The sequence below is a fragment of the Nannospalax galili genome, unplaced genomic scaffold (genome assembly GCF_000622305.1).
Source record: "Nannospalax galili isolate Female #2095 unplaced genomic scaffold, S.galili_v1.0 scaffold924, whole genome shotgun sequence".
Lineage (NCBI taxonomy): Eukaryota > Metazoa > Chordata > Mammalia > Rodentia > Spalacidae > Nannospalax > Nannospalax galili.
In genome coordinates, this window is record NW_008350467.1 from 303,538 (window position 1) to 322,287 (window position 18,750).

The window sequence follows — 18,750 nt, forward strand, 5'->3', positions numbered from 1 at the left end:
AGTATAGCCCAGGTCGGTATCAAGGAGCAGGTGAGACTACGGCAATCTCGGATGCACTGTGCAACTCTCCCCAGAAAACCCCTATGGGCACTTTGGCAGGCACGGGCCATGAAACCACCACAGACAGTTTTGTATGTGGCCCAGGCCCAGCTTGCCCTGGAAGGGTGGAAGGGTCACTTACATTTCAACATCTTCACAGCCACTTTGGTCACACGGTTGGGTTTGTCTTTGTCCAGCCCGATGGCCTCTGCCAATACCACCTGTCCAAAGCAGCCCTCTCCAAGAGGTTTGCCTAAGACCAGTCTTGTGGGAAAACAGACAGTGACAGTTGGGGCTGGTAAGGTCAAATCTTTCTAGGCCAGCTCATCCCCACCTCCCAGTAGTTCACCCAACCAAGAACATGGCGTGGAAGGGTTATTTCTGGAGGCATCTCATGCACTTTCACTACCTAGATGGTCTCAGTATACAAAACTTCCACCATTAGAACAAGCAGGAGGGGCCTTAGAAAGTGGAGCTGTCATAGTGCTACCTGTCTCGGGGCAGCTCCCAGCGAGGATCTTCAGGAAGCTCGTATTCAGAGACACCAGCTAGCATGGGAGTCCCACTGGAGGAAAGTCGTGAAGGCCGAACCAGAAGAACCCCAGAGTTCATGGAGGCACTGGAGTCAGCTGACACCTACAAAAAAGAGTGGGGTCACCTTTCTAGCAAGGAGAAGGGGAAGTGGTGACAGATGCTTCCCAAAACCACAGCATAGGTTTGTTTCTGTCCCTAGCACAGGGCGGCAGGAAGGTGAGGTCGGAAGACCCTAGTTCTAGGACTGAGTGGTCTCCACTATCAAAAGTCTTTCTGAGCTTCACTTATTCAATGAGCACACTTGAATACACCTCTTCAGTCGAACGTTTTATAACTTATCAAATAACAACTCTCTTCTTATCCCAAATATTTGCAAAGTCTCTGTCTCAGATTAGGAATTCTTAACCCCCAAGGGCACCTTTCTGGGTCAGCAGTGTTCTGAGACCCTCTATCATACACCTACACCTTCTAAACCATCACCATGTCTCAGGTGGATGAACAAGGCCTTTGCAGCTGGGGTACAGGGTAGACCAGCATGGAGCCAGATTCAGTTTATAATGTTCCAGTATGCCTGGCCCAGAAGTCAGAGCAAACCCCGAAGTGTTGGATAAGGAACAGCCAGGAGGGCCGACAGGAGCAGGCCCTAGAGGCTCAAGGAGAGAAGGTAATGGTGAGCTGCAAACCCCCCATCTACTTTCTGTTACCTGTCTGCGCAGAGGGATGCTCTTGGCCAGCTTGTGCACAGCCATCTGGCTATGGAAGTCGCTCTTCTTGGTGCCACTCTTCATCTTGTAGATGATGACAGAGCCCACCATACAGGAGATAAGGAAAGCCCCAGTGCAGTAGATGATGATCTCCAGGTAGAGGGGCGAAGTCATCACGGCTGGTCTCTCTTCCAGGGCTGAGTCAGTGTGGACAGGGTGTCAGCGGCTATGGGTACCTTGCCCATCCATGAGGGGAATGCCCCATGCATTCCCAGTATCTACTCCTTTCCCCTGGAGACTTGGAGGAGAATCCACCAGATCCCAGCCAAGTTTGGGATTCCAGCATCAAGGGGACCAGTCACCTTGGGACCTCTGGAGGCAGCCTCAAACTGACTGAAAGCCCAGAGGGCAAGGTCCAGACTCTTGATACTTAAGTCCCAGCCTCATCATTCCAGGGCTTCGTTTCTCAGGTCACTCTGGGCCAGATGGGCACCAGAGACCCAAAAGAAGCAGCTAAGAAGTCCCTTTCGCATGACTAGCAGTCCCTGCAGAGCCTCAATGCTATGCACATATATTACATGGAGACAGGCTACTGCTGAGTCTTTGTTCCTAAAGGACCTAAGGGTCCTCGAAGGACATGACACATGATGGCATTCCGAGTAAGGACCAGTGAAGGGGCATAGTAGTCACTGTGCCTTGACGAAGCCTGTCACCTCTGTCAGGTCAGATAAGTAAATGTTTACATCTGGCTAACCCACAGGCAAAACTAATTTCAAAACATGTTTCTAGATGAAAAAAAGATTATTTTTTGAAGTTTTTAAGATGTCTGCTTACAACCCCATAAAACTCTTAAAATGTAAGAAAATGGGGTGGAGGGCATTATTTTACTCTCCTCTTTCACCTCCATTTAAAATTCACACCCATTCCCACTTGCCAGTTGGTCTGTTTTTTCCCTTCAGCATGACAGTGCCTGCCTTGTGAAACCTCCTTGCCCTGGAGGTACACAGTCCGCCTCCTACAGTCCTCCCCTTTAAAATACCCCAGCCAGCCAAAAAGGAGGCCACACCCTGGGAGTCCTCCCACCCCAACGAGGAACCAGCAGAACTGAGCGGGAAAAGTGTTCTGTTTTCTTTTCCCTAGTGTCAGGGAATGAAGATGACTCACGGGGAGCACAGACAGAACAGAGACAGTGGTACTAATAAAAACAGGATGCTTCATTGCTACCAGCAGGGCATGAGGCACTGCTGGGCAAGTGAGGTGGACGGGGAGAGAAGAGAAGGAATGCCGTCAGCAGCACAGAACAGAGCAGCGCCCGGGCCACATGCAGGACATTCAGAGATGCAGGCACAACCACAGCGGCCCGGCGGCTACCAGCCCACCACCCTGCACAGGCTGCAGGCTCCAGGCACCTTCCTTCTTGGCTCATACAGAGATACAGATCTCCCTGCTTGGGATGGGAGGACAGGAGGGATGGCCACAGAGGTCAGATGAGCACCATCAGGCCTCCTGTGCTGCCAAGACAGGCCTTTCTCAAGGCAGCTCAAGTTCACTGTCCAGGCCTGAGTGTAGCAGATGAAAGCAACACTCCATGGAGGCAGTGAGGCCCTGTTGGCCAAGAGCTTGTGCTCAGGGAGAAAAGGTCCAGGTAATTCACACCTTTGGGACCAAGTGGATGAGGGAAGACGTCACACCCAAGGATGGAAGGAACCAGCACTGGAAAGCTCTGCCGCAAGGTAAATCCAGAGCTCATGCATGCATTGCATTGGCCAGGGAGAGCCAGATACAGGTGTTCAGGGAGGTTGCCACATTCCTTCCTGAAAAGCCAGGGGCCCCCACGTGTGCCTCGAAGCTGGAGCAGAAAAGGGCATGGGGCGGGTGGGAGCCATCCCTCTCTGACGCTCCCTAGCCCCGCAATGCATGCTCTGCTCCCTCATGCCTATGGCAGGGGCAGGACATGGAAAAGATGAGTGCAGTGTATACCTTCCAGAACGGTCAACCATGCAGAGTGATGGGAGAGTCCGATAGAGTTACCCGCCAAGCACGTATACTCCCCTGCATCCTCAAAGGAGACATTTCGTAAGTGGAGCACCTCCATCTCTTTGTCGGTGGTATTAACTCCAGCAGTCTAGAAGAGACAACGGAAGCAAAATGGACAAGCAAAGGACATGAGACCTCAGAGAGGCAGAAACAGTGGGCAGAAAGAAGGGCACCAAAACCAGAGGCAGAAATGCTCCCCAGCGTCTCCTTTGCAATAAGAACAAACAAAAACCACCAGGCAGCGAGACCTGTTAGAGGAAAAGAGTGAGGCCCCGAGGGAGGAGCTCCGGCGGACCTGAGAAGATGATTGCTGGTTACGACCCATCACCAGACGCTGGCAGCCACTGGCCCAGCCAAGCATGCGGGTGGTGGGCAGCATGGAGAAATGGGGCCTGGTGGATAGGGGGCTGTTTGGTTTTAGGTAAAGAGAGTTAGAGGGTACACACAGAAGGGAAGGAAGGGCAGGCTGTCTACACACACACACACACACACACACACACACACAGCCTGCCGGTTTGAAAGAGAATGCCTGATCCTTTTTTCTAACCATCATTCAAAATTTCAGTCTGAAGTATCATTGCTAACACAAAAGACTGTCTCACAAGTCCAGGTACACACACACACTATACCAAGGAAAACACATTAGGCACAGAGGCAGTCACAGATAGCCAACACAGTACCAAACCAAACCAGCCTCCCAGGCCAGGCATTTTTCCATGGCTCTGGGCATTAAGAACACAGCAGGAGACAGGGAGAGTTGGCGCTGGCTTCCCAACCTGCCCCAGCAGTGTGGGGCCTAAATCAAGTTCCCAGTACAGGGCCCCGACCATCTCCCCATTACCTTTTGCCACAGGTCTGGTGACAGTGAGCCACGCAGACTGGTTAGCTTCACCAATATAATTGGAAACCTTACACACATATTCCCCGCTCTGGGCCTCTGTCACATTGAACAGGGTCAGCACCTCCGCATCCGAGCTATTAATCCCCGAATGCTGGAACAAACCAACGACACACCAGTCAGTTGGGCAAACGTGGAGATGTGGCCATACTCTGCTCCAGGGTAACTTTTAGGCAGGCCCAGGGAGCCAAGACAAAGGAGACACTGAGACTTACAACCTTCCCCTCTGAGTGGGACAAAATGAGCTGGCCTCACATTTGATTGAGAAAAGAAACGGAGGGATGAAATAGTAAAAAGAGACCGGGGGGGCGGGGGGGGGGTCAAAAGCGGAAAGGAAAAAGAAAAAAGAGACGGGGGGGCGAGGGGGAAGCTAGGAAGGGGAGAGGTGGAATCACTGTGTCAAAGCCAACATTCTGTGTGTCAAACTCCCCCCTCCAGGACTGGGTGAGGGCTGTAAATGGAGACAGGGCTCCAAGCCCCAAAGCGCTTTCAGCACCAGTGGCAAAGAAGGGACAGCCAGTAAATCTTTAGGACAGCCAAGGCAGGGGAGGGTGAGGTCTAACTTCTGGTTACTTCCTGTTGCAAGATCCACTGGAGACTTAGCCAATTCCCTCCCTGGATTAATGGAGCATTCAGACACAATGAGAGTCTGGGGGTGAGAGGAAAAGGGAAGAGAGTGCCATTACTTCTCATGCTGCTTAGAATTTATAGGTGGCATTTACTTTTCTAACTACGTAAGCAACACACTTAGCATTCACCTCGTTTGCCAAAAGACTGTAACTTGGGAAACAAGCAAAGGGGACATTGAGAAACATTTGTTGTTGGAAGGCTTTGGTCCTGGGCCACAAACAAGCAAGAGTCCAAATGCCTTCCTTGAGTAACCGACCCAAAAGACCCAGAAGCCCTAGGAGTTGCTCTCAGAGCTCTTTAGAAACCAGCAACCAACATTGCCTACCCGCCCCGTTTCCAGCTCACCACCTCTTTGTGCTGTCACTAGCCTGTGGCTAGATCCTTACTCAGATGGAGTGTGTGCTTGAAGATTAAGGCAGAGCCCTAATCACAGGCACTGAATCTGAGCAGAGGAATTTGAGCCCCCAGGGGACACAGGGGACACTGGTCATCCCCAGCACACATACTGGCCCCGGAAGAACAAGGCCAAGATTACCTTCAGGATCTGGACATAAGGCAGGTTGTCCGGGCCAATCTTACTCCCATTCACCTCGATGTGCTTTAGCCACTGGATATGGGGCTGTGGGTCACTATACACCTTACACATGAACTCCACATTGCTGCCCAGGGCCACTGTCTTGTTGGCAGGCAACCCTGCCTGCAGAATGGGCCTGTGAGGGGACCGCTCTGTGGAGGAAGGGAGAGGATAGGCTCATCGGACCGTGAAATGATCTGATCCTGGCTGGGATGCTGACAGAGGGATCATCATCCTGAAAGGTGCACATATACTGGTCCCCCAGTTTTGCTGGTGACTGGCAATGACCTTCCCAGTGCCTCTGCCGAGTTCCAGCCCTTTGAACCTGAGCCGAGAGAATGGACACCCATCCCTTCTAGCTCCCCAGCAATGTACCACATTTACAGGCACAACCATCTCTCGTCTAAATAGAATACGTCATACTTTAGTCACATCCCCAGATTCCAGCATGGCTCAGGAGCAGTGGTGCCAATATTACAGAGGAGCTTCTCAGACTTAGGCCCTACCCCAGACCTCCCAGACCGCAATCTTCTTCCTAGACCTCAAAGTGAAGGTGGCTGTTAGCTGTGAGGCTTGGTATACAATCTCAGGAGACCCAGAACCTTTAGAAGGTCAGTCCTGGAATCTCCAGGGATGTCGCCAACTGGGCACTGCCCATGATTCTGCATTCCAGGGCCCCTGGCTCCTCTGCACCTCAGTGTATGCTCTTGGCTACAGCTAGTGGAATTGTGCCTCTACTGCAGGGACACAACGACAAAGTGCAGAGACAGAATTTAAAGAGCCCCGGCATTTTAGTGGCATTCACAGCTACTGTTATGCTGGATTTCTTATTACTGCCCCAGCCGTGTTTTCAGGACAGGCTACCTATAGCACCTTCTGCTTCTAGGTGCCCTACAGCTTTGAGAAACATTCCCATCTCACCCTCATCACTGCTTTACAGATTAGAAATGTGAGGCTCGAGGCAGGAGAATCACCATAAATTCAAGGCTAGTCTATGAGTTCCAAGGCAGCCTGTGCTAGAGCGTGAGACCCTATCTCAGAAGACAGAAAAGGGAGGCTGAGGGTGAGGTGTAAATGCCAAACACTGCCCAGATTCCACCCCGGGGATCCACAGCTGTGTTTGCCCACCCCTTCCTTTCCTCTACTGCCTCTTGCCACCAAGGCCTTGGCCTTCTTACCCACAACATCAAGCTGGTAGGTGTGGTTAATGCTGCCATACTCATTCTCCACGATACAGGTGTAGTTGCCCTTGTCAGAGGGCACCACGGAGTCCATTATGATGCTCCAGGTAGCGTAACGGACCTGCAGGACAAAGGGCTCTGTTGAGGATCTGGGGGAGAACACGGGAAGCCAGAGTACTGCAGGCCCCTGTGTGTGCCGTTCCCCCTCCCCCGCCACCAGGTGGGAAGAAGCGGGACATGGTCAGTGCTGCACTGGGAACCAAACAAAGCACACAGGACCTAGCTCTGGTCCTGTGCTCAGAACATACCCTGAAGACCTGCATGGTGACTCTGGGTACCTTTACTGTGGCACTCAGGAGCAACCATGACCTGGACACATGTGCCTTCTGCAAACTTTCCCAAGCTCACTGGGAATCTTCTCCATGTCCACCAGTTTCATCCCTATATCTGACATGTCTCTCCTGCTACCTCGTTTCTCCTGATACCTCATGTTTCATCTCCTGGATACCTCATTTAAAACGTATCTCTTGGGGGCTGGAGAGATGGCTCAGCGGTTAAGAACACTGTTCTTGCAGAAGACCTGGGTTCAATTCCCAGCATCCACATGGCAGCTAACAACTGTCCATAACTGTAGTTCCAGGGGATCTGACAGTCTCTGTCCTCTGTGGGCATTGGAGGACACAGGTGCGCTTAACTACGTGTAGGCACTACGCTCATACACATAAAATAATAAAATATTTTTAAAAACAAACACACCTATCTCCTTGGGACTATCAAGAGATCTCCATGGGTAAAGGCACCTGTTACCAACCTTGACAACCTGAGTTCAATCCCCAGGTCTCACGTGATTCTATGACTTCCAGAGGTATGCACGTATGTGTACATATGCACACACACACAACAACGTGTAATAAAAAATTAAGGCAGGTGTGGTGGCACACACCTTTAATCCTAGCACTCAGGAGGTAAAGGCAGGTTAATCTTTGTGAGAGTAAGTCCAGCTTGGTCTACATAGCAAGCTCCAGGCTACTGGGGTCAGGGAGGCTGGGTTTCTCTCTCTCTCTCTCTCTCTCTCTCTCTCTCTCTCACACACACACACACACACACACACACAAAGTCACACACACACACACACACACACACACACAAAGTCAAAGTAAATATATATTATAATAATAAAAAAATAAACATCAAAAAATTTCTGTGTCCCCCCTCCAGCCGACTCTGGTCAGATTTGTACTCAGCTTTTCCTCTGCTTTCCCGCTGAGGCACTGGCTGTGGCCGCACCATGGCTGCTCTTAGACATCTGCCCTCTTATTAGGCTAAGGTCTTTATGGGCCAGAATGCTGCCCTGTCCCAGCTGAAGCGCAGTAACTTGCAGACAGTAAGCAGTCGGAGGACTCATTTAAAGCTTTCCACAGTCATTCTGATTCCCTCTCCTTTTCTTCTACATGAGTGATGAGAAGCCATGCACGGTGACACATGCCCATGACCTCAGGACTCAGGAGGCCGAGATGGCAAGTTGTGAGTTCCAGGCCAGCCCGAGGTATATAGAGAAACACTGTCTTGAGAAAAGCAGAAAGGAATGAGAGAGGGAAGCTAGGTGAGGTGAGAGGCACACCGGACTAGGGGGATGGCCAGATCTTTGAAGAAGGAGTCTCATCAATGTGTCTTCCTCCAAATACAAAGGAGTCCGCAGACAAGTCACACCGCGGGGGGGGGGGGGGGTGGGGGGGGGCCTGCTTAGCAGCACCAGGAATGTCTAATGTTGTTAATCAGTAAAACAAAACACTGGAGGAAACGAAACACTTTGACCTGCTGAATCTGTTGGCAAATGTCTAGTGAGCTTGTGTCACTCATAGTCTTATGGGAAGGTGACAGGTTTTCCCCGCTATAACTTGGGGGCTGAGGATGTAACTCAATGCTGTGTGCTTAGTACGCACAAAAGCCCTGGGTTCAACCCCTAGCAAAGAAAAGAAGGAGCAAACGGAAGATCATTTTAAAATGCTGATGAGGGTTGATGAGATGGCTTGTGGGTAAGGGCACTTGGACCAAGCCTGACAACCTGACTTTGATCCATGGGACCTACAAGGTAGAAGGAGAGGACTGACTCCTGCAAGCTTTCCTCCACTCCCAACTAACACTGATAAAGGGATGGGTGAGATGGCTTACCAACAAAAAATTAATATAAAAAAATGCAGATGAAGATTTATAGCAACATTACTTACATTACAAAAATCTGTAAAATACCTAGTATCAAAAAATAGCTCATTAGGGCTGGAGAGATGGCTCAGCGGTTAAGAGCACTGACTGCTCTTGCAAAGGACCTGGGTTCAATTCCCAGCACCCACATGGTGGCTATGAACAGTCCTTGACTCAGTTCCATGGTATCCGAAGCCCTCTTCTGACCTCCACAACATTGCACGACATGGGTGCCCTCACATACATGCAGGCAATACACTCATACATATAAAATAAAGCTAATAAACAAAATATTTTTTAAGAAAAGCTCATTAAATGATGGGAGACTTTTATAACTTGAATCTTATACACCAATGAAAAACTCTTTCAAATGTTCATGCTTGAAATAACACAAATACTCATGTTAACAAATGATAAGAAACTATATAAAATGTGTTTAACTGTAAAAATAAAAATCTAAACTCTAAAGAACTTAAATCTTGGCATCTGAAAGTTTTCTCTTTTTTTGCTCTTTTTGAGATAGGGTCTCCCTGTAGCCCCAGCTGGCCTGGATTCACTATGGAGACCAGACTGGCCTTGAACTCCCAAAGATCCGTCCACCTCTGCCTCCCGGAGTGCTGGAATTAAAGGCATGCACCACCACGCCCGGCTGAAAATGTTTAAAGTATTATTAACATTATAATTTTAAAGTGTTGTAGCTCAGTGGCACATACAATGCCTTATGTTCAATCCCCAGCAAACAAACCAACAAAACCATCTAAAACAACAAAATACACCCAAAACAATGAAAGCCAAACAATATAGGCATAAGAGTTTCTGCCTCCTTCCAAAAAAAAAAGTTCTGTCCCAGCGTCTTCCACCCAACTCTAACTTCTGTGATCTGTATCTATACATGTACCTTATAGCCTCCAATCCTGTGGTCGGGTTTGAATTCTTTGCCATTTTTCAGCCAGCGCAAAGTGGGGTTGGGTGTCCCACTGGATGGGCATTTGAACTTCACAGTCTTGGCAGCCGGCACGGCATGTAGTTTCTTTTCCATCTTTTCTGGGGATGTCCAGTATGGAGCTACAGCTGTCCAGGAAAGCCAAGAGAGACAGGTGAGGGTGTGGGAGTGGCCAGGCTCAGAAGCAAGGGCCAGACAGGCCTACAGGCACCTCGCCCATCTGCTCAACATCTACATGTCCAGTGTTTATCAAGCCATTTAGAGGGACAGCAGTCAGGCACCTTCATGGCCCACAGGCCTTTTAAGCCTCTCTCCTCCCACTTTAGCCAGGCTTCCCCACTTAGTCTCAATTCCTACGTCTCAAAGGCAGTAAGAGAGGAAACTGTGTCTCACGCCTACGGTTTGGTTTGGTGTTATCTGTCTCTTTCTCCTCTGAGGAGGAGTCGTCGTCATCATCATCATCCTCTGAGGAGGGGAGTGCATCTGTGGGAAGAAAGGGGTGGGCACTGAGGTACTACTGAGCATGTCTAGATTTCCATCCAAAGAGCAGTCAGCCTATAAAGACCACCGTAGAGCAGCCACAGGTGAATATGGCCACCCTACCCCATAAGGACTCCGGTTCTTCCAGATTTTTCTCTTATGACAACCTCTCTATGAACTGCATGCTCTAGTGCTCATCCTAGCCCAATGCGCTGCCCTCTGCCTGGACAGTGCCAGCAGAGCCAGCTGTTCTTTCTATTCTAGCTTGTACCCAAAGTCTCTCAGCTCACCTGGGCACCTACAATAGCAGCAAAGGAACCTGCATCCTTTGGACATCAACCATTGAGAAACCCAGGCAGGCATGCCACGCTGAGCCCTGAAGCTACTTCTAAACCCATAGGCCGAACAACACACAATCAGGATCTTCTGAGGGCTAACAGCTGTCTTTCTTTTTTTTATTTTATTTATTATTTTTATTTTATGTGTATGCGTGTATTGCCTGCATGTAGGTAAGTGCACTCATTTCATGGGATGCCCACGGCAGGCACAAGAGGCCGTCAGATCCCCTGGAACTGGAGTTACAGACAGTTGTTAGCTGCCATGTGGGTGCTGGGATTCGAACCCCAGTCTTCTGCAAGAACAGTCAGTGTTCTTAACTGCTGAGCCATCTCTCCAGCCCCAAGAGAGCTGCCTTTCTTAACCAGAGCAGATAGGAACCTCCAACTGTCAATACCACTCCACAACAAGGATGTACCCCATTTAAGAAGAGTTTTGACACCATGTGGTCAGCAACAGGGCTCATACCAAAGGTTTCTTCAGCCCTCCCTGTCCTCTTCGGAGTCTGGAGGGGCATAAAGAAAGCGAATCCCTCAACTGGGGACAGGTTCTAAATGATGCCTGGAAGAAGGTACCAAACCCACATCTTGGAGTGCACAGATGGAATATGTTCCAACTTCCTTGGATCGTAGTTTTATGAAAGTGGCATTCTAAAAGAAGCAGATTCCCAGGACCAGAAGAGCTCTAGGGTTGCCTGGCTGCTCTTATAGCTCCACTAGCTAGACAACAAGTGTTTCCACAAAGTCTGTGGACATGACAGTTGTCTGAGTCCTTCCCAACTGTGGGAACGTCACCGTATGCACTAAGGCCAGGCCTTGACTAGACGGAAGTTGACTGAGCCCCACTTAGCATCCAGAGATCCGGGCAAGCTGTGGTGGGGAAATCGTAGGGTCTTAACACCCCAAAGCATCAGTAATCACCTCTGAGGTAGGTCTTGGCAGCCCCACGTCACTGGCCTAGCCTCCATCCCACTTGGTCAGCCTCTGAGAGCTAAGCCACGCAGCGGGCAGGGAGCAAGGTTAGTGGGCAGCAGTTTCTGAAGCAGAATAGGGGCAGGTCACGGAAGGTAAGGGGGCTCACCTCCTCTTGAAACTAGCAGATAAGAATCAGAGAAGTGAATGGGGAGAGGGCTTTGCTACCAACCTGAGACATTGACGGAGAAGTAGGTGGTGTCGCTGCCAGAGGGGCTGCTGGTCACGCAAGCGTAGAGGCCAGAGTCAGCAGGGACGGAATCCCGCACCTCCACCTCCTCCCCTGTGATGCGGGTGCGGTTGCTTTCCACCAGCTGCACCCCGTCCCGCAGCCAGTTGATGCTCTGTACATCGTCCCGCAGCCGACAACGCAGCTGCAGCAGGTCACCAGGGTGGACCAGAAGGGACTCCACTTCCACAGGGGCTCCCCAGGGCTGAGCTGCAGCCACCCACAGGGGCCAGGAAGAAAAGCCAAGAGAGGAAAGGAGGAGGAGAGAGGGGAAGTTAGGCTAGCCATAGGGCACCTGCGCTGGCCAGGCCTCACTCAAGGTCAGAGCTGGGACTGGAATGTGTGCCAGTTGGAAACGACTGGCTGCCTGGGACTCTCAGCTCTTCTCTTCCACCCCATTCCTCCACAAGTCAAAGAAGAAAGAGGCAGTTAGGAAGCAGCTGCAGCAGCATTAAGCAGTGTTTCATTTCCCTCCATCCTAAGGGGAAAGGTCTTCCTTCCAGAATAATGCCCCCTCCCCACATGCTGCTCAGATCTTTGCCAAGAACAGCCACTTCCTACAGGAACACCCCATTCCTTTTTGGCCTTGTTGGTCTCACCCCTCTCCCTAGTGAACAAGCCCCACGCCTCACAAACCCAGCAGTCCCCACCCAAGACAAGGGCAGGCATTTTGTCAACCTGGACTCTGGGTCTGCATGACTCAGCAAGAGTGGGGGCTTGGCCCTCCAGCCATACGGATGCCTGTGTGGAAGGGACAGCCAAGGAGAGGTCAGTTTAGGGGAGCCTCCAGTGAACAGGTGCTAGGCCCAAGGCCTTGGAGCCTTTGCCTGTGTTAGGAATGGAGCCTGCAGCTGCCACAATAGCACATCTGCTCTGGCAGCAGACATGGTACACATAAAGCCCCTTTCTCATCCACTGCCTGGGTTCACCCTCTTCTGCACCCCACCTTCCTCCCTGTGACACAATGTACATAGCCACCGGCCACCTCTTTCACCATCTTGAGCAAAAGTGCTGAACTCGCCAGCATGTCCAGACACCCAAGATCTGATGCTATGGAGAGCACTCAACCCTCTCATGGTGCGCTGACTCACTCATGTCGTCAGGAAGTCCTGTCTTCTAACATTGCTAGTAATCATCCATGCCCCTTCTGTGAAGAAGGAGGGACGTTTCTGTTCTTTCAGGGTATTCAAATATGTGACTGGCCCCTTCCACTAGTAGAATATGCACCGGGGTGCCCCTCATGCTGGCCCTGCCCACGCTCAAAGGACCTTGTCACAGGTGCCTAAGCTTCTGAAATAGCTTGCTTCCCTGACCCATTCTGACTCCTAGCGCCCATGTGCCCTGTAGGGCTCCATCCTTTGCCTCTCACTCTCTCTCCAGGTGTTCATGAGTGTTCAGCCTGGCAAAAATGTCTTTCTGGAAGCCACTTCTCACCCCCAGTCTAGTGAGATGGTGGGATGTGTCACGAAGAGTTGCTCACTAAATGCTTGTAGATTAAAGGACAGTCCCTTATGGTCTTCCTTCCTGGATTCCCTTTGCCCTTTACTCCATCCCTCAATGCATTTACTTGGGTCTGTTTGACAGAGACTGGCTGTGTAGCCCAGACTAGCCTCAAATTTGTGGGGAGCATCCTGCTTCTGCCTCTGCCACATGGGGATTCTACAGTTGTATGCTACCATACCCAGACTTTCTTAAGACAGGGTCTTACTATGTAACCCTGACTGGGCTGAACTCACCATGTAGACCAGGCTGGCCTCAAACTCACAGAGATTCACCTGCTTCTGCCTCCAGAGTCCTGGGATTAGAGGTGTGCACATCTAGCTTATACCGATACTTTTGTTTTCTGAGACAGGGTCTTGCTATGAAGCCCGGGTTGATGCCAAACTTACTGTATAGCTCAGGGCTAGCACTAGCATGTCTGCTCCCACCCCCTACCCCTTTTGTAGTGCTGGGGGTGTGGAACTTAGGGCTTTGCATAAGCTATGCAAATGCTGTACCAGTGGGTTACAGCTCTGCTCTTTCTGAGGTGCTCCACAGGTTTCCACTGGAAACCTTAGGCCCCAGAGGACTGAAAGTGTTTCTTGCTCCAGGGGGTTCAGGTGTCGTTCTGTGTCAACCCCTTTCCTAAATACTGGGTCATCAGAAGCAGGGGAGCTGCTCCAAAAGGGTTTGGAGACCACTAGACTAGCACACATTTATTTTTGTGAGTTTGGTCTACAGGGGCAACATAGCTGGCTTAAAAAAAAAAAAAAAAAGCTATTGTAGGTTATTCTTTCTATTTTTAATGGTTTGTGGTTTTGCCAAATGCAGAAGAAAAGCAGTTTGGACTTGACTCTTAAGTAAAACAGCAGGCACTCCTATTGATCCAATCTCATTTCCCTCAAGTGACTTCACTGATTAAATATTTTGCTGCTTGTGATCAGCACCAGCTGTTGGTCAACAGTGAACTCAAATTCTCAGACTCAGGCATCACCCGCCTGCTTACACAGCAAGCAGAAAAGGCGGCGATCTGCCCCAGAGGGCTCTGCTGTCTGCTGTCTGCTGAGACCTGCTCTCTGGGCTTTCACATAAACCTACAACCTCCCATCAGTCCTGACAGACTTGCCAACAAAACTCTTTTCTGTCAGGAACCAATTTTTTTTTCAATATTATTTTTATTTTATGCGTGTGTGTGTATTGCCTGCATGCAGGTAAGTGCACCCGTGTCATGCAATGCCCACAGATGACAGAAGAGGCTGTTGGATCCCTTGGAACTGGAGTTACAGACAGTTGTTAGCTATCATGTGGGTGCTGGGATTCGAACCCAGGTCTTCTGCAAGAACAGTCAGTGTTCTTAACCTCTGAGCCATCTCTTCGCCCCAGGAACCGGTTTTATCCTCCCTCCCTGAGCACCATCCTGGGATAGCCTCCTACACAGCCTATGTGGCCAGTTTACACTCTTCCTATCTTCACACCTAGGTTCACCTAGTTACATGACTGTCCTTATCCACATCTCTTATACCACAGGCCCACATCCTTCTTGGCTTTCAAGGCTCCTACCAATCTGGTCTTACCCATTGCACTCAAGTTTCTCCTTACCATGAACCTTCCTTCCAAGTCTGGCTGTTCTTTTCACAGCTCCAACTCCCCCATACAACAAAGCTTACTTCTGTGACAACCTCTCTGGTGTTCTCCTGGCCCTGATTAGTCAAAGCTCACCACCAAAAACATGCAGTCAGTCTTTAGTGTACACTAGTGTATTAGTTCACTCTCTGTTGCTGTGATAAAACACTGACCAAAACCAACGTGGGGAAGAAAGTGTTTATTTGGCTTATACCTCCTGATCAAAGCCCAACCTTCAAGGAATTCAGGGTAAGAACTCAAGGCAGGAGGTTAGAGACAGGAACTGAAGCACAGACCATGGAGGAATGCTGTTTACTGGCTTGCTCCCCTGACCTGTGCTGAGCCTGCTTTCTCATTGAACTCAGGACCACATCAGCCCAGGGCTGGGCCCTCCCACATCACTCAACAACCAAGATAATGTCGCACAGACATACCCACAGATCAATTTAATAAAGGAAATTCCCCCATTAAAGCTCTTTCTTCCTAGGTGTGTCAAGTTGACAACTGAAACCACCCAGCACAACTAGTATCCTTATTTTATTTTAGTATTATTATCAAGCTAGCCTTGATCTCACAGAGGTCCACCGGCCTCTGTCTTCCAAGTGCTAGGATTAAAGTGGTATGCCACCACGCCCAGTTTAGTATTCTTAATTTCGAATAAATGATAACACCCACTGTAAAATTCAGCCATTTAGCCGAGCACACATGCCTTTAATTCCAGCACATGGGAGGCAGAGGCAGGCAGATCTCTTGAGGTTGAGGCCAGCCTAGTCTACATAGTGAGTTCCAGGCCAGTTGGGACTACAAGGAGACCTTGTCTTAAAAGACAAAAAACAAAAAGAAAAAAGAAAAAAAGAAAGATAGACTGAAAGAAAGGAAAGAAAGAAAAAAATTCAGTCATTTTAAGTTAGCCTGGCACGGTAGTACAGACCTGTAGTCCTAGCACTTGGGGGGCATAGGCCAAGAAGCTTAAAAGTTCAAGGTCACCTTCTGCTACATAGTGAGTTTGAGGTTACTCTGGGCTACATACAGTACACTCTGTCTTAAAAAAATCCTGAGTAAGCCAGGTGTGGTGGTGCACACCTTTAATCCCAGTGGGCACGTTTAATGCCCACTCTGGAGGCAGAGGCAGGGAGATCTCTCAGTGAATTCAAGGCCAGCCTGGTCTACGTAGTGAGTTGGCCAGCTGGGGCTACAGGTAGACCCTGTTTCAAAACACAAAGCAAAAATCTATAAATGCTCAAACCCCTCATGAAAATGGACTCTTGAAGCTTTGCACACCCTCCTTAAATTACCTCTCTATTATTGTAACACCTAAAACAATGCAAGCTGTGTGAATAGCTGTTACACTATGTTGTTCAGGAGCGAGGATAAGGAAAGTCTGTACGTGGTCAGTACACGCAAAAAATTCGGCCGACTATCTTCTATCCATAGTCAACTGAATCTGCAATATAGAACCCATAGATATGGAGGACTGACTGTGTATATAAAGTCATCACTACAATCTAATTTTAGAATACCCTGCCCCAAAGAAAATCCACACCCACAGGTGACTCATCTCCCACATTAAATTTTAGCTACCACTGATCTGCTTTCTTTTTAAAATTTTTTTGTCTTTTTGAGACAGGGTCTCCCTGTAGCCCCAGCTGGCCCTGGCACTATGTAGACCAGGGTGTCTTTGAACTCACAGAGATCCACCTGCCTCTGCCTCCTGAGTGCCGGAACTAAAGGTGTGCGCCACCACGCCCAGCCTTTCTGTCTACCAACCTGCCTATTCTGCATATTCCCATCAACGGAATCACATACCACATGGTGTTCTGTGACTGGTTTCTTTGGTGTTGGTCAAGGTTTGGTGTACTTTATCTCAGTACTTCATTCTTTTCATTGGCCTAATAGTATTTCATTGTATGGAGCCATCACATTCCAGTTACAGCTAGAAACATCTAGGAGTATTCTTTCTTTTTTAGAATTTATTTATTTTATTTTATGTATATGAGTGCTTGCATGTATGTATGTGCCTTGTGCTCTTAGAGGCCACAAGAGTTCATCAGATACCTTGGAACTAGAGTTACAGAGGTTGTAAGCTGCCATGTAGGTGCTGGGAACTGAACCCCAGGTCTTCTGCAAAAGCAGCCAGTACTTTTAAACCTCTGAGCCATCTCTCCATTGCTTTTTTTTTTTTTTAACATTTTATTATTTTTATTTTATGTGTGTGTATTGCCTGCCTGTAGGTAAGTGCACCCATGTCATGCAATGCCCACGCAAGACAGAAGAGGCTGATGGATCCCCTGGAGTTATGGACAGTTGTTAGCTGCCATGTAGGTGCTGGGATTCGAACCCAGGTTTTCTGCAAGAACAGTCAGTGTTCTTAACTACTGAGCCATCTCTCCAGGCCCCCTCTCCATTGCTTTTTAATTACACGTCTTGACTTTCCTAAGAACTTGCACCTCAGAACAAAATTGCCCATTATATTTCTTCTGTCACAATAATGTCAGGAACATAGAAATATTCAATGGGTCTTGAACTGAGTTTAACATCTGGCCAAAAAGCTATCCTTTAGAGGGCTCAAATATCAGCCAAGAGGTTGTAAAGTATTAGCGGCCTTTATTCATTGCTTACAGAGCTCTAAGATGTGTTACAGATTCTCCATTTATGTAAAAGGGATAAATGTCACTTTGTTCTGGGAAGTGACAGGAAGGTAATCAACTAGGCTCTTGCCTGTTTTACTGTCCTGTAGAGTAGGCCTGTCCTTGGCCCTGCTCCTTGGTAAAGTGGTAAGCTGCTCACTAGCAGTCTGTGGCTGTTAAGTCACTGCAGTGTTCCTCACTCATGTCTTCCTTGGAGAAGAGACACCTTCCATTCTTCTGGCTTTTCTCAGTCAAGACCAGAGGGGCAAAGCTGACTGTGGTAGGTTTGTCAGCCCTCAAGAGATGCGCTAACTGATACTTTTGTGAGCTGGCTATGCAGGGTGAAGAAAAGAAAGTCATTTTCTTGCTCAGCCACTTGAAATCAATATTCCAACTCTTGGAGAATGTGACCTGTTAAAATCAGGTACAGGCCAGCCAGATGGCCCAGAGGGTACAGGCACTTGCTGCCACGCCTGATAACCTGAGCTTGATCCCCAGAATCCACAGGATGGAGAGAACCAACTCCCAAGTTGTCCTCTGACCTTCACACAATAAACAAACATAATGCTTAAAAAACTTTTTTTTGCTGGGTATGGTAGCACACGCCTTTAGTTCCACCACTCGGGAGGCAGAGGCAGGCGGATCTCTGTGAGTTCGAAGCCATCCTGGTCTACATAGTGAGTTCCAGGACAGCTGTGGCTACAGGAAGACCCTGTCTCAAAAAAGACTAAATAAATAAATAAATAGAAAAATATAGAAAAACTTTATTTATTTTGGTCTTTTTGAGATAGGGTCTCCCTGTAGCCCCAGCTGTCCTGGGTTCACTATGGCGACCAGGCTGGCCTCGAACTCACAGAGATCCGCCTACCTCTGCCTCCGGAGTGGTGGGACTAAAGGCTTGTGCCACCACGCCCAGCAAACTAATTTTTTAAAAGGCAGGGTCTCACTATTTAGCCCTGGCTAGCCTGAAACTGGCTATTTAGACCAGGCTGGCCTCAAACTCACATTTGATCTGCCTGCCTCTGCTGGGATTAAAGGCATGCCCTACCACACCTGGCTGAAAAGACCTTTTAGAATCAAGCTGTCCCTAGTGTGTACAATGGGTGGGATGTTCTAAGGGAAGCAGCAAACCCAAACCTCTGCTTCATGCATCTCATTCCTTGAGATGAGGCTGGGCACGTGTCTGGAAGCATCTGGCATCTACCTCTTCAGCGATCCAGCCTGAGGTTGATAATGTTTGACTGTAAATCAGAATATATTGTT

General features: G+C 49.1%; 1 protein-coding gene across 10 annotated transcripts in view; it reads right to left on the reverse strand.

Moving 5' to 3' along the window:
* Nucleotides 1-18,750, reverse strand: part of Fgfr1 (fibroblast growth factor receptor 1) — a 58,449-nt gene that overhangs the window by 4,145 nt on the left and 35,554 nt on the right. For 3 of the 10 annotated variants that reach the window (XM_017801836.2, XM_017801841.2, XM_029570781.1), the window contains exons 3-11: nucleotides 11,702-11,968; nucleotides 10,136-10,225; nucleotides 9,698-9,870; nucleotides 6,595-6,718; nucleotides 5,378-5,568; nucleotides 3,258-3,402; nucleotides 1,272-1,474; nucleotides 530-675; nucleotides 182-303 (exon numbers count right to left, since the gene is read on the reverse strand). In XM_017801836.2, coding sequence (XP_017657325.1) covers nucleotides 182-303; nucleotides 530-675; nucleotides 1,272-1,474; nucleotides 3,258-3,402; nucleotides 5,378-5,568; nucleotides 6,595-6,718; nucleotides 9,698-9,870; nucleotides 10,136-10,225; nucleotides 11,702-11,968 — 1,461 coding nt within the window. The remainder of the gene's footprint in view (nucleotides 1-181; nucleotides 304-529; nucleotides 676-1,271; nucleotides 1,475-3,257; nucleotides 3,403-5,377; nucleotides 5,569-6,594; nucleotides 6,719-9,697; nucleotides 9,871-10,135; nucleotides 10,226-11,701; nucleotides 11,969-18,750) is intronic. The other 7 variants (XM_008847769.3, XM_029570780.1, XM_017801837.2 and 4 more) reach the window with 7 other exon arrangements.